The following is a 16,483-nucleotide window of genomic DNA, read 5'->3' as shown; positions in this document are numbered from 1 at the left end:
ACTCAGCCGTTGCTACCATGGGCGCCGCGAAGGGGGGTGAGGCAAAGGGGGCCGTTACCCTCCTGGCCGCGGAAATTATTTCATTTTGACGACATTTGAGGACAAAATCGGTGCCTTGCCACACCCTGTACACGGCGCGGATGCGGATTCGCCCCACTCAGAAAAGTCCTGGCAGCCCTAGCAATCAGGGGCGAAATGCTCAATTTGATTGAGCCTAAAACTGCGCTTTTGGTGCCTAAACATCCGAGGTCTATTTATTAAAGCCAAGTAGTGGCAAGAATTACGTTGTGACTCTGCGTGAAGGAGAAAAAACTCAACCAAAAAAGAAAGCAGAAGAAACGCAATACACGTAATAAAGAATATGGGAAGCTAGGTTGAATATTCCAACACGACACAATTAATCAATTTCTTATGACGTGAATAGCACACACGCAAGGAAATAACGAGAAACACGATCAACAGCTAATAGAGAGCCAAACCAATGCATCATCCAAACAAGAGATACATACAGGAAAATAATTGAAAAACAATCTATCAAAACGAGAAACATCACTATTTTAATACAGCGACTAGCACAGAGCTAACGCTGAATAGCAGATAAACACTTTGAACGGCGCATTATCCACAAGTAAACAATAGATCCATGCAAGGGAATAATGAGAAACACGATCAACAGTTAATAGAGAGACAAACCAATGCACCATCGAACACGTAAACAAGGGGTACACAAAGGAAAAATAACTTAAAAACAATCTATCAAAACCATAAACATGCACGGAATTAACACTGAATAGCAGAGAGACACTCTAAACGGCACATCTGCCAACGTGTAAACAACAGACACATGCAGGAAAATAATATCGAAACAAACTATCAAACAAGAAACATTACAAATTTAATGAATTGAAATGGAAGTAATCTATCTTTTGAACCATCATAAAATCATCCTTGCGACCTAATCTAGGCGAACAATATACAATTTTCGTCCTACTCAGGCACTATAAACATTACCTTGACAGAGGTATCCAACACAGTACAGCCAATCTTTGCTACTTGAGCCTGGTGGGGGTCACTCTCTCTCCCTCTATACAGCCCAAAGCGAAGCAACCGAACGTCCTTTGTCAATCTATTGGGTGGGGCACTCTCTCTCTCTCTCTCTCTCTCTTTCTTTCACATTCTTTCCTCCAAAGGGAAATATTCTTAGGACTGGTCAAGTTTGCACAGAAACGAAATGTTTTTATTGATCATCTATCGTAAATAGCTGTTAGCATTATTCGATTCTCAAGAACACCATAAGAATTCTATTAAAAACAAACAGTAGCAAGCAAAACATCTAGGAATAGACGTCAATATCAGTGCAAACTGGTTTTAGACAAACATTATCTAAGCAAGCGAGAAATATCATCTGCAGAAACAATACTCAATCAAAACGAGAAACGTTGCATTTAATGTTCTTCAGATCAGACACAACTATCATGCATACATTATTCTCAACTCACAAAATATCAATCGAGTGAACATCTGAAGCAAAGAGAGAAAGTCAAGTTTATTCAGTGATTGAAACAATACTAATTCGAAACGAGAAACAAGTTTAATTACATCATTTTTTATGACAACTTTGCAACACTAATTTCTACACGCAGAAGCCACAAACAAACAACTCATCTGAAATGCAAATTATTGTAAAAGCTTTCTATAGCGGAAATCAACGCACACAGCTCAAAAATACATTCCCATCTCGTAGAATATTTTTTATTAATATCAATCGAGTGATCATCTGAAACAAAGTCAAAGCAGTAATTAATTTAGGCAAACATTTTCCTAACCACGCAGCGCAAATACATCACAGAAACACGTATTTTTCATTCAGGACCCACTAGTGGATTCGAAGTGAGAGAGGGAAGCCGCTAGCCATAAAGTTTCCATACACTTTCATTAAGGTTACGCCCACAGGGAGTAAAGGAATTCTACAATGGTCTTGGTACATAACGTATAGTTGAAAACCATAAACTCGCTCCTGCAAGTCAAGTTAGGGAAGGGAGGTTTCTAGCGCGTTCTTGTACGTAGAATCATTGAAAGCACACGTTATTCTTACTCATCACATCTTCTTGTAAATTGATTTTCATAATTCTCACGGCAGGTGGATATTAATAACTTTCTAAACCTGAGCACCGATATGATTTAATTAAGTTTAGAAGCACACTAGAAAACCGAACAAGGAAGTTTCAACGAAGAGATGGATGGATTCCCAAGCAGCACAATGCACTGAAAGTTGACTGCAATAGGGGTGGACGGGTAGGTGGAGGGCCTTCAACAAAATCGTGAAAATAAAGAACGTTGATAAGACACATACCGTCCACCCCTATTGCACTCGACTTTCAGTACATTGTGCTGCTTGGGTTTTAGTACTCGTTATCATAGGTCAAGGGAGGACATGATAAAAAGCTGCTTCGACAAAGAAGAGCAACGAAATGATTCTATTATCACAGCATTTGAATACGTCTTAGATATGGTCGTATTCGGAGATATGGTACAAATTACGGAATTGAAGGTGCAAGAACTTGTATGCCGAATCTACAATAGTTATAAAAATATTTGCACGTCAACAACGGAAGGGCCGCTGGGATTGATCGTGGAGTTTTTGAGGTTTAGAATTGAAATACACTAGACCAGATGTAATTGTAATCATTTCAATGAGCATTGCATTAATCAAGAAAGCAATCAGATCAAATTATCATACACAAGCAGTCTATATCGCGCGATTCATTACGAATTTGTTGAAATTACACCTAACAGTTGAATTTGAAACAGTGAAATGTTGAAATGGAAAGTACATTAAGAAATCTTATCACGTGATATGTTCCACTAGAGCGTCTACACAATTATTTTCTTCTATACCAGTTCTTGCAATGATGTCGAACGAACAGAAGTTCAATATTAGCGTACAAGGTCTGATGTACCGTCTTATTGAAGCTCAACGAACATATCAACTGCGGTGGACCACCGGACGATTTTCATCTAATACTCTCTTGTACGGCATTCAAGACTCTTCATACAAAAAAAGGAAACATCAATAACAGACTGTGCAAGTTCATCGCGACAAAGTGCAAGTTGTTGAAGCAATACAAACACGGCGACAACATATCGCCTGCGTTAATCAATGCTGGATTCAAGCGCCCAACAATCAGACTAAACTATTTGATATCTTCGGAATTCATCAATGAAGACAACAAACGAAAACTTCAGAGTTTGAAATAGAACTGTAATTTATTGAAATAAACAAGTGTATAACTGAAATAATAAATGTAATATATTCGTCATCAATGTAATATATTCTACACAGATACATCAGACCTTGTACGCTAATATTGAACTTCTGTTCATTCGACATCATTGCAAGAACTGGTATAGAAGAAAATAATTGTGTAGACGCTCTAGTGGAACATATCACGTGATAAGATTTTTTATGTACTTTCCATTTCAACCGTTAGGTATAATTTCAACAAATTCGTCATGAATCGCGCGATATATACTGCTTGTATATGGTAATTTGATCTGATTGTTTTCTTGATTAATCCAATGCCCATTGAAATGATTACAATTACATCTGGTCTAGTGTATTTCAATTCTTCATTAGCAAACCTCAAAAACGCCACCATCAATCCCAGCGGCCCTTCCGTTGTTGACGTGCAAATATTTTTATAACTATTGTAGATTCGGCATACATGTTCTTGCACCTTCAATTCCGTAATTTGTACCATATCTCCAAATACCACCATATCTAAGACGTATTCAAATGCTGTGATAATAGAATCATTTCGTTGCTCTTCTTTTTCGAAGCAGCTTTTTATCATCTCCTCCCATGACCTATGATAACGAGTACTAAATCCATCCATCTCTTCGTTGTTCTGTTTTCTAGTGTGCTTCTACACTTAATTAAATCACATCGGTGCTCATTTTATTCAGGTTTAGAAAGTTATTAATATCCACCGGCTGTGAGAATTATGAAAATCAATTTACAAGAAGATGTGATGAGTAAGAAAAACGTGTGCTTTCAATCATTCTACGTACAAGATCGCGCGAGAAACCTCCCTTTCCTAACTTGACTTGCATGAGCGAGTTCATAGTTTTCAACTATACATTGTGTACCAAGACCATTGTAGAATTCCCCTACTCCCTGCGGGCATAACCTTAATGAAAGTGTATGGGAACTTTATGGCTAGCGGCTTCCCTCTCTCACTTCGAATCCACTAGTGGGTCCTGAATGAAAAATACGTGTTTCTGTGATGTATTTGCGCTGCGTGGTTAGGAAAATGTTTGCCTAAATTAATTACTGCTTTGACTTTGTTTCAGATGATCACTCGATTGATATTAATAAAAAAATATTTTACTAGATGGGAATGTATTTTTGAGCTGTGTGCGTTGATTTCCGCTATGGAAAGCTTTTACAATAATTTGCATTTCAGATGAGTTGTTTGTTTGTGGCTTCTGCGTGTAGAAATTAATGTTGCAAAGTTATCATAAAAATGATGTAATTAAACTTGTTTCTCGTTTCGAATTAGTATTGTTTCAATCACTGAATAAACTTGACTTTCTCTGTTTGCTTCAGATGTTCACTCGATTGATATTTTGTGGACAGGCTGAATGGCCCATGGAGCTCCCCTGCGCATCAGTGCCGGGCTCTTCGCTCCCTTTTTGCTGTCATGCAAGCCACTGGACTCCTCGAAGAGCTGTAAACAGAACTCCGACCTGTCGTCGCTTCAATCTCACCATAATTCATCCTCTCATATTAACCACTGTGAAGTGGGGTAGGGTCCTGTGGCTACCACGGGGAAACATCCCATGTCATCATCACTTCTTCATTCATTGTTGCTGTTGTTGTTGATATTTTATGAGTTGAGAATGATGTATGCATGATAGTTGTGTCTGATCTGATGTACATTAAATGCAACGTTTCTCGTTTTGATTTAGTATTGTTTCCGCAGAAGATATTTCTCGCTTGCTTAGATAATGTTTGTCTAAAACCAGTTTGCATTGATTGCATTGATTGTATTGACGTCTATTCCTAAATTTTTTGCTTGCTACTGTTTGTTTTTGATAGAATTCTTATGGTGTTCTTGAGAATCGAATAATGCTAACATCCATTTGCGATAGTTCATCAATAAAAAATTTCGCCTCTGTGCAAACTTGACCAGCCCTAAGAATATTTCCCTTTGGAGGAAAGAATGTGAAAGAAAGAGAGAGAGAGAGAGAGAGTGCCCCACCCAATAGATTGACAAAGGACGTTCGGTTGCTTCGCTTTGGGCTGTATAGAGGGAGAGAGAGTGACCCCCACCATGCTCAAGTAGCAAAGATTGGCTGTACTGTGTAAAGCTTGGCTGTACTGTGTGTGTTGGATACCTCTGTCAAGGTAATGTTTATAGTGCCTGAGTAGGACGAAAATTGTATATTGTTCGACTAGATTAGGTCGCAAGGATGATTTTATGATGGTTCAAAAGATAGATTACTTCCATTTCAATTAATTAAATTTGTAATGTTTCTTGTTTGATAGTTTGTTTCGATATTATTTTCCTGCGTGTGTCTGTTGTTTACACGTTGGCAGATGTGCCGTTTAGAGTGTTTCTCTGCTATTCAGTGTTAATTCCGTGCATGTTTATCGTTTTGATAGATTGTTTTCAAGTTATTTTTCCTTTGTGTACCTCTTGTTTACGTGTTCGATGGTGCTCTCTATTAGCTGTTGATCGTGTTTCTCATTATTTCCTTGCATGTATCTATTGTTTACTTGTGGATGATGCGCCGTTCAAAGTGTTTATCTACTATTCAGCGTTAGCTCTGTGCTAGTCGCTGTACTAAAATAGTGATGTTTCTCGTTTGGATAGATTGTTTTTCAATTATTTTCCTGTATGTATCTCTTGTTTGGATGATGCATTGGTTTGACTCTCTATTAGCTGTTGATCGTGTTTCTCGTTATTTCCTTGCGTGTGTGCTATTCACGTCATAAGAAATTGATTAATTGTGTCGTGTTGGAATATTCAACCTAGCTTCCCATATTCTTTATTACGTGTATTGCGTTTCTTCTGTTGTCTTTGTTGGTTGAGTTTTTCCTCCTTCACGCAGAGTTACAACATAATTCCTGTCACTATTTGGCTTCAATAAATATATTTCATCTTGTACTTTTGTATATGGCTAACGTTTGCATAAGTATACTTGCATGTGAACCGCCCACCGCACAGCTGTGGTAGCGGAAAAAATTACGAATGAAGTCGGCCCAGGTGTTGTCAGTGTGCATGCCCCTACTTGCCGCTGTTGTAGCGAAAAGAAAAAAATATGAAAGAAGTCGGCCCAGGCGGAAAAATTACCAAAGAAGTCGGTCCAGGTGTGATAGTATCATCGCCTGGCTGGGATGACACTGTGCATGTCTCTACTTGCATGTAAACCAGTCACGCGCCGCCTGATAAAATTGCGAAAGAAGTCGGCTCAGGCGGAAAAATCGCCAAAGAAGTCGGCCCAGGTGAAAAAATACAAAACGATAGGGCACGCGCAGCCCTCCGGCTCGCTGGTAGGCACTCGGACAGCCACTCACGCACCACCTGAAAAAATTGCGAACGAAGTCCGTCCAGGGTGAAAAATGTGAATGAATTCGGCCCAGGTGTTGTCAGTGTGCATGCCCCTACTTACATGTAAACCACTCACGCACCACCTAAAAAAATTGCGAACGAAGTCGGTCCAATCGGAAAAATCGCCAGACAAGTCGGCCCAGGGTTAAAAATGTGAATGAATTCGGCCCAGGTGTTGTCAGTGTGCCTGCCCCTACTTACATGTAAACCACTCACGCACCACCTAAAAAATTGCGAACGAAGTCGGCCCAGTCGGAAAAATCACCAGAGAAGTCGGCCCAGGGTGAAAAATACACAACGATAAAGGCACGCCCAGCCCTCCGGACAGCTGGTAAGCTCCCGGACAGCCCCTCACCCGCGCACCACCCACCGCGCGCCGGAAAAAATATCGTAAGAGAAGTCGGCCCAGGTTGAAAAATATCCGACGGTAAACGAAGGCCCTCCGCCAACTCCACCGATCACTTCATAAGAATCTGATTAATTGTGCCATATTGGAATATTAGCTGTATTGCTTGAAGTTACGTACATGTATCGGAACTTTGTAATTAAAACTGCTCGCACGTACAGTATTAGCCAACAAATGCTTCAATGTCACAATTTTGTGCCGTCAAAAGGACGGGTTATTCCTGCTCACGACAAAATACCAATTCGTATGTGCACTGACATAGCGTCTTACCTCTCACAAAATTTACATCTCACATTTCCTGTTGTCACGCTGCTACCAAAGACCCCAAAGCAGAGGGAACGCATGGAACATAAAGCATGTAATGCGAATTGCCCGCGCCGATCCATACTGTTGACCGTTTCCGCTATACACCGCAAAGTGGAGGTATGATAGGTTCTCCTCGCGAAGAACACCACGAATAACGCCAATGGGTGGCGCACGAAGGCAGTTTTCGACAGAGCCGTGTATGCCAAAGGGAGTCTGGCCATTAACGGGACCTGCCTATACCTGGAGCTCCACCCACTTTTTGAGCTCTCTGGCCAATCATGAGGCAGAATTCAGTTCGCTATTAATCCCAGGCTATCCAAGCTATAAATTACCTCTATTCACTGGGTGCCGACATTTTGGGTAAACTGGATTGGATTGGATTGAATAGTATATTCTCTGACGACCAAGCAATATAATGGATTTTGCGTCCACTTTTGGGGCGCCATCTGGATGGAGAGAGGCATGTCGGGAAGACGCAGAATAGCAGAAAGGCAAAAGTAGCAGAAGCAGAAGTGTATGCTAGCAGAACTGATTGGCCGGTAGAACCGCTAGTTGGAACAGATTGCCGGTATTATACGTATTTTAACTATAAAACATAACATGATTGAATCAAGATTGGGCAAAGGTGTGTACATGAATAAAAGTATGTCATAAAATGCAAATTTTTGTCAATCCGTAGCGTTTTTCTTGCTATTTGCCTCTGGTTGCTGTCGTTACTAGGCCTAACAAGGACGACGAAACATGTTATTTTCAGGTAAACATCAACACTGGAGCGTAATTTAAAGGTGAGTTGCAAGATATTTGCAACAGAATGTACACTTGCGGAATAAAATTGACGTAATTTGCGGGAAAAAAAATTGGTCATGAAATTCTCGCTTCGCCGTTCCAAGCTACGCCGCCATTTTCGAGAAAAGTTTGGTGTCATGGCGGCTCGCATAGAAAACAGCAGCCAATGAAAAACGCTCCTCCTAAAAGGCAACCTCCATGGAGCGAATGTACAGAGAAAAAGCTGCGAACTTCGTTCAGCGTCGGACGGCCTGCGCGAGGCGTCAAAAATGTAAGCGTCCGCCGCCGATCTGCCCAGATATTTTCGCCCAGCGTCTGCGATTCCGGAAGCGTCAACTGCAGATGAACCAATCAAAGCGCTCTTCCGCTACGAATCTACGCCAGATCGTTTGCACGTGGTCGTCTGCTCTCGTGAATCCTCGTCATCGTCCTCTTCTTGCAACTGGATGCTGTCGTCTGCTCGCTGTTTCGCCAACTGCGTCGCTAGAACGTGAGGCATTCTCTGCAAGAAACATGTTTTCCTTTCGCAGTAGTGAATATGCCTTTCGGTACATTTCTGGGCGCATCTTTTCAGACAGTTTTTGGATTTAGTTGCAAAATTTGTGACATTAAATGCATTTTTTTGAGCAATTGATTTCACTAAGCTTGCACCTTGTACTCTGGCAACAGTGACGTCACATCATGACTTCCCGACGCCGTCCGCTGGTTTTTCGTTCCATGTAGCTGGTGCCGGCGCACAAGTGGCGGCGGAACGCGCGTGACAGTCTGCCGCGCGAACTTCGTTGCAAAACATTCGCGCCATGGAGATTGCCCTTAATGGCCAGACTCCCTTTGGCATACACGGCACTGATTTTCGAGGTGGCCCCTGGTGAAGTGCACGGAGCCCATAGCGAGACGACTCTTCTTTACAACAGCGAAGTTTTCTGTTAAAGTTTCAGTTTTTCCATCCTACAACTGGAGTAGGAACCTCTTTCCAGGAATCCCCGATAGTTACTACTGCGCAGGGGTGTTTCACACCTGTCATTCTTGTAACTACCACCAAGAGGTCTCTTATGGCAAAATCTCCACCTTGCCCTGATCACACGTCACAGGAAACGTCATTTTGACGTCATGTCACTTCATTTATATTCCGTGCTTGTCGACATATTCCCGTCAACATAAAACCCAAACATAAACGTATTTTGTGAGTGTTAATCATACGGTGCTTCTTACGCGACATGGTAGCCGACTTGTACACGTTACCGAAAAAAAAAGGAACTAAATACCGTTACTCGTTACCAAGAAAAAAGAACGCGTTCCCGTTACTCGACAGTAACGAGTTACTTTTACGATACCACGCTATTACAGAGCCATAACCATGTCAAAATCAATAATGACACGCGCTTTATTTGGTCCGACAATTTCCACGGCATTCGCATTGAAGAATAGTTGGTACTCGGAATGGGCATTGGTTATTTTTGGTGCGTTTGCTCGAGAGAGCCTCTGTGGCAAGACTGAAAAATTGCTGTGGAAAGGCATGGCTGCATCGAAATACAGATACCTTTGTTTGATGCATGTATTGGATGCGCCTGATTAGTAACGACGCTGATTTTCCTTCTTTGTTTGTTCTGTGAATTCAATGTCAACAGCTGCTTTTATTCGCTTATTTTGGCACCACTGTTAGGAAGTTACACGACTTAAGCGCGATATTGTGCGTTTATTTTTATTTACGTTGCGAACCACGTTGAGTTACGAAGTAACTTCGACCATCTCTGAAGCAAAAGTTTTTTGATATGCTGTTTTGAATCGTCATGAAGAACGTTTGTGAGTAAAATGAACGATGTCACGCGTGGGAATATATGAGATGCGCGCTGTCGAAATTACGCATTTTCCGTAGACACCCCTCACAAAAAGACTGCTGGGGGCGTTGCCCTAATTCACAATACGACGTACTCGCTATGCCAAGAAATGGCATTTCGAGACGAACACAATGATGTAGATTACTTTCGGGTATGTCTACTGGGGGACGAGTTGTGAGGTTCCCAAAACGTACCATATTTTACAAATGAGGCAACTTTGCGACTTTTATCTCTTCAAAGGCAAACCTTCGAATCTCCAGAACTTAGGATGCGATGCTACTCACCCCAGACAATATGTGGAAAAAATTTCAGCTGAATATGTCAAATAGTTATGAAGATACGTGGCGTCAAACTGCTTAGGAAGCGCAATGGTCGAAATGCCCACATCTGAATGATAAAATAACCACCAATTATTTTCAACTACTTTCTGTGCCAATATGCCTCCTAGGGACAAGGCTTTAATATATGTTTCAAAGAAAAAAATTGGAGAGGTCGACCGGACCACCCAGCTGATCCGGCGTGAAATCACCCATAGTAATTGACCATATCGTCCATGTTGAAGCCGAGCGTAAACGAAGGAAAGAAACGAGTAACATGAGTAACGAGTTACCGATTTTTGTAACTGAATACGTTATTCGTTACAATTTTTAGAAAAGTAACTAGATCGTTACTTGGTTACCGAAAAAGGTGACTGGTTACTGGGTAACCAGTTACTTGTAACGAGTTACGTACACTGCATGGTAGCATATTCCTCCGCACTATGAATGCATCCGAGTGCCTTGCATCGCGTACTTTGCCAATCACTCCTCGTAACAGCCCGGGTATTCGGAACGTTAGGCCATGGTTCGTCAAGGTCACGGTCAATGGACCGTGGTAAGAGATTGAAGCTGCTGACTGTGTGGGCGCATTTCCTATTGAAAGACCACCTCGAAGTTAGAATACGTACCTGCAGAATATACTCGAGAGATTTTTCGCAACGTAGTAGTCTCTCAGCAATTTGGTCAACCCCCCTTTTGGCGTTGAGTGACTCCGCGCACGACTCTGAGACGTTGTCCTGCAGATTGCGCAGGTCTCCTCGTACCATTTCCATGCTATCCTCCAGAACCTCGATCTTGTCGCCAACAATACGTAACTCATGTTCCCAGGGTCCCTGCATGGAAAGAAACTAGCGATCACATACATGTTGCCTCATGTACCAGGAAGTGTTGCTTCTGCGGCGACTGCAGGGGTGAGGCACATTTGTAAGTAGTTCTTGCCCTCGGCATTTTTTAATTTACCTGCCGAACATTCTACAGTTAAATACGGTTTCATATGTTCTCAACCATTCGCAGGTAGACGTGCACTTTCAATCGTTTTCGTGAAACAGTTTGTCTTTCATGCGCAGGCATCAGATTTTCAACTCGGATGGGGAGTTGAAATTCCGTGTGGTGTGTGTAAGGGGGGGGGGAGGGGGTGTGACGCCCGCTCTTTTTATGGGGGCATTCTTGGCCCATTTTGGAGTTCTTTCGGCCTGTTTGGCAGGGTTTTTTTTGGGGGGGGGGCATTGCAAGATTTTTGGGGGTTTACTGGGGGTGGAGGGGTGCTGGGAAAGTCCCTGCCTCCGAACTGACACTGGTACATGCCAATTGGAGTTTTACATTCTCTACAGTTTTTGGTCGCCGTGGACGGTCTGCGTGCTTCCGTGTAAATCATCTGCAATTATACCTTTGCGCTGATTGAGCAACTAAAGTGCACGGCGTCGGCTGAAAACAGGTACTGTTCAAACAGATGTTTTAAAATAGCACGTTCTGCGACAATATCACCTCTGTTTGCAAGACATGATACACGACTGCTCCTTTTTGTACATGATATATTCAGAAATATTATGGTGACCATGGTCTTCAATGCGAGCATTAAAAGTATCGCATATTTTATATTTATTGTAGCCATTCATGATGAGCCTACGAAGCACGGTCGGAGGCACTGGAAACATTTTCGTGATGAGTGTCGTTACCACGTACAAACGTACAAGTTAGCGAGCTAACACGTACAAAGAGCGAATTCTGTCATACTGCAAAGCAAAATTGGATCAACAGGTGCCAATTCTGACATATACCGGGTGTTTCACGAAGGTCCCCCGGCTGAATAATTCAAAATAGGTGGCGCCATCGAATAACTTTCTTTTTGGTAAAGATCCTTGGGACATCGGCCATGAACTGAGTAGTGAGCGACTCATTTGCATACGCTTACTAGTTAAATAAACATCCCAACTTTTGAATGTTACTTGGCACGCTTACGAATCCTCTGTTTTACGTATCTGGGCCTTCATCGAAAAGTATTCAAAGAGACCAACCGCGTCGATACTTGACGATGACTTGGTGATTTTTTCGAGTAATTAATCGGTTTCGGTTTACATATTTCTTTCGCGGAGCAGTGCACCAATGCGCTCTTTGGATCATCTATCCGGCTGTCAATTTCGCCTGGTTCACGCACGGGAGCCTAACTACGAACTGCGGTGCGCGCTGGTTGCATTCGTGTGTGGAATCGCTACCGGCACTATACCAGACGTTTAGTGCACATTTGGTTTCGCTTCGCCGTTCATGTGAGTGAGTTCGTGTTCTGCTGGCGCCTCATCGCCTGGTTGGCATATTCAAATGCTGCAGCTGAACAAGGAATCATTGTCGGGATAGCCAAATGACATGCACACCAAAGGCTGCAGGTGCGTTGCGCAGCGTGTGAACATGCAGACTGCCAGTTAGATAAGGCGCACGGAAGGGAGACATAACGCGCAAATCGCCAGCGACGGCGGAGTGTGATGCTTGCCATCAAATTTTCTAAACACCAGCAAAGTACCGCATATCCGTTGCACAGTCATTTGGAACTGCACCCTAGTATCTCGAGCGAGTTTCTCAAAGGCAGTAGTTGTGAACACGACGGGAAGTGTCCCAGCAATCACATTTGTCATAAAGCGAAAGCACCCGCGCTCTGTCATGTGAGAGAGCAGCAGCTTTGACTCGAAAGATAGCTGGAATGACAGTACTCGGTGTGCGTCCCTTTAGCATCGCTGAAGGTGGAGGTTCAAGTCTCTAATAAGAGCAGCGGTGCCCGGTTACAATTAGCCAACAAGGACGTCATTTTCGAGAGATGTCGGGCCGCGTCTCTACCGCCTGCCACGACAGCATCCCGGGTGATGTGCGAACGTCGTGAGAAAACCACAGTTTTTTTTTGTCTAACCTGCTACCTTCTTATATCCACCATTGAGCTCAAGATGTTGCTGCTGAGCATGTGGTACGTGGCTAATGACTTGGAGTCACTCAATAATGTGAAAAACCTGAGTCTTGGACAGTCACAGTGCATCAAATACACCGTCTTCATTTGAGGAACTTTACATTTGGACCTGCAACAGTGTGAATTGTCTCACGGGAGTGGGAACATTTTCCTCGTCCTTTTATATAGTTGATGCTTTCCTACATATTCTTGCGATTATCAAAATGTGGTTTTATGTGCTGTTTGTGCACATTATAGCAAACAGGGTTGCTTCAAGACATTATTCGATTCGATATTTCAAGTACTGGCTTCGTGTTCGACATTTTTACTATTCGCACAGCCAAGAGGGCAAAATAATACACAGTCCAGCTTATTGAAATGTCGTCAATGTCGTATTTTTTCTATTCGCACCAGCCCTACTATAAAGTGACGGTTACCTCTCGAAAGCCAAAGCGCAGGAGAAACCACATGTAGAATAAACATTTGGAAGGCTGTTTAAGGTGCACACGAATACCACTTGTTGGCCATACTTGAAATGTTTAGCATCCTAGGTTCGTTTTGCGAACATACTGGGGTACTGCTATAACTAAACAAGGCATATAGTCTCTGGTTGTGCTAGGTATATTAGGCGCCTTCGTGACTTGTCAAGAGTCGACCCACAGTAATCGGAGGAGAATCATTTAGAATGTTTCTGGCGTCCTTCATTATGGGGTGAGATTTAGCTCGTTCAGCTAGGAAACCGTCGTTTCGTACTTTTACAAGGACGGCGAAACGTAAAGCTGTGAAGACATTTCACATCCCAATTTTTTTTCTTTATCACACCACCATGACCATCGCTTATTTATTTAGCGAACCTTGAGAATCCAACCTAATTTACCTGCCTCGCATTGCTTTCTTCTTCACGTGACCGGGAAGTGTCACAAGATGAGTTGCAAATTTTGACAAGTGTGACATCATAACTTGCACCCGCCTTGCTTCTGCAAGCAGGGCCGGTGCTAGGGGTGTGCGGGGCCTGAAGCAAAGGCACATCGCGGGGCCTGTTTCACACGATTAAGTGCATGCTTATTATTTAAAAAAAAGTAATCCCTGGTTGAGGGCTTCGTGCGCGGGGCCTATGCAAGCGCGGGGCCTAAAGCGGTCGCCTTACTCGTCCCCCTCCCCCTATTGCCGGCCCTGTTTCCAATGTTGCTTTCCGTCTCCTCATCGAAGCAGCTCGCAATCTTCCGACGCCGAGAGCGATATACAGAGAACGGATATTGCTCGGACACAGACTCCAGAGATCATGGTAACGTCGTCTAGTATTGGAGAGCCCGAAACTATGTGGTTCTTTTTCTTTCTCTTTTTTTCTTTTTTTTTTGGCGGAAGGGGGGGATTCCTGGAAGCACGTAATGTTCCTAATACCCTGAGCCGAGATTGAAAAAGTGCCTCTTTAATGACTTCTCATGAGATAAACCAACTTGTCGGAGTTATATGATACACCAACAAATTTGAGATGTCTTGTTTATCCGTATACTCAGTTAACCGGACAACAAGCAACATATTTATTTTAAGATGGCGAATGGGGAATTTCATCGCCAGGGGCGATACTCTACCCCATTGCTGGTGGTGATATGGGAAATGAAATAATGAGTCCCTTCACAATAAGGATCGAAGTCCGATTGTGTCCAGAAAGGTGAAGAGAGCTTTGAGTGCAGAGCGTTGGTGGGCTCGATTTAGCCAGGGGCAAAGCAATTTTTAAAGAGAGAGGGGGTGAGAGTTCAGCTGATTAAGAGACCCGGCGAGTGCGCTTCCGGAACGTTGGTAGTGTGGGCAATGCAGTAGAATGTACTCTAAGTTTTCTAGAGCACTGCAGTGACTGCATCTGCGAGAGTTAGTTTGCCTCAAGCGGTAACGCCACTCAGCTGTAAAAGCCACATCGAGTCGCATTCGATGAATTAATGCAGCATCCTGACGAGAGGCGTTTCGTGGCATGCGGGAAGCGAGCGTTGAAGCAGCTCTTCTCAGCATAGATGGGGGAGACTGTCAGTTGTCCATTGGCGGGAAGCCAGGGGTACCACGAGGCGTCAAAGAATGGAACGACTATCTCCTGTCAGCAGCGCAATACTTGTCCGTCTCTGAGAACAGAGAGCTGCTTCTGCGGCGCTGTCGGCCTGTTCATTCCCCACGACACAACACAATGGGCTGGAACCCATTGGAGAACCAGCCTGTGCCCTGCTTTGTACACAAAGTGGTAAGCCATTAAAACATCCGTCACTATGGGTGCGGATGAGCCTCGTATGGAAGAATGTTCAATAGCTTGCAGTGCAGGTTTCGACTCAGTGAACACTGCCCATTTCCGCGGGGTAAAATCAACAATGTGCTACAAAAAGAAAAGAATGGCATAGAGTTAATGGCATTGATGCGAAAGGCGTCGTCCTTGCACTACGCCCTCGGATGGTATGACGAATGACGAGGCGGACTTGCCATTTCTGGATGCGCCATCTGCATATGCTGCAGACGTAGAAAACTTCTCGTCTACCAGAGCGTAAAAATTGCCTCGAAGAACTTGAGGGGGAACCTGATTTCTTGGTTCCAGAAGGTCCGGAAGACGTACGAAGATGAGTGGCACCGGCAGAGACCAGGGCGCTTCCGGCGCTGTTACATCCTCAGCTACGAAGCCAGTGAGACTCTGGCGTGTCCTCTGCGCTACTTGATAGAAGTCGCTTTCAGGGCGGTATCGAACTTTCCTGGGGTAGTGGGGAATGTTTGTCCGCAAACGGAGGAAGTGCCTAGCCGTTTCACGTTCATGTAGAACCTCAGCCGGGAGTTCACCAGCTTCAGCCACGACGTGCCGTGTTTCACCTATTCTTGGAAATCCAAGGCAGCGACGAAGGCTTCGAGCAAATCGGGTCCGAAGAGTATTTTATGGTGTTGTGGAAATCCTGTGCAGGATTGGAAGGCTGTAAAGCGCAGTCGATCTCACCAAAGCTCGCTGAAAAGCTCGCGTGAAAACTCGTGACTCCTTATACGATCTGCGTGACGAGTCAACTTTGCTCACATTATTTTTTATGCGGTATCAATAGTGACTTTTACTGCATAGTGCGTTATCGCTGTGGAAGCCGGAGTAAAACGAGTCCACACTAGACTCCGACAGAAAGGGGAAAACTGTGTTTAATGCACGGTGCCACTTCGGCACTGCCCGAAAAGAACCGAAAGCTCGAGAGAGAAGAAGTCGTCTTCGAGGGGCGTGACCAACATTAGATGGCGGTGGCGCTACAGGCCCCCCCCCCCCCCTCTGGAAGCAC

At 43.6% G+C, this 16,483-nt stretch overlaps 1 protein-coding gene across 1 annotated transcript in view; it reads right to left on the bottom strand.

Annotated features, from left to right (window-relative positions):
* Positions 1-16,483, bottom strand: part of LOC135374465 (uncharacterized) — a 233,232-nt gene that overhangs the window by 10,830 nt on the left and 205,919 nt on the right. Inside the window, exon 8 of the mRNA XM_064607421.1 lies at positions 10,900-11,103. Coding sequence (XP_064463491.1) covers positions 10,900-11,103 — 204 coding nt within the window. The remainder of the gene's footprint in view (positions 1-10,899; positions 11,104-16,483) is intronic.

Source organism: Ornithodoros turicata, unplaced genomic scaffold (genome assembly GCF_037126465.1).
Source record: "Ornithodoros turicata isolate Travis unplaced genomic scaffold, ASM3712646v1 Chromosome62, whole genome shotgun sequence".
Classification (NCBI taxonomy): domain Eukaryota; kingdom Metazoa; phylum Arthropoda; class Arachnida; order Ixodida; family Argasidae; genus Ornithodoros; species Ornithodoros turicata.
Note: the sequence above shows the minus strand (reverse complement) of the source record. Positions and strands in the feature narration are given on the sequence as shown.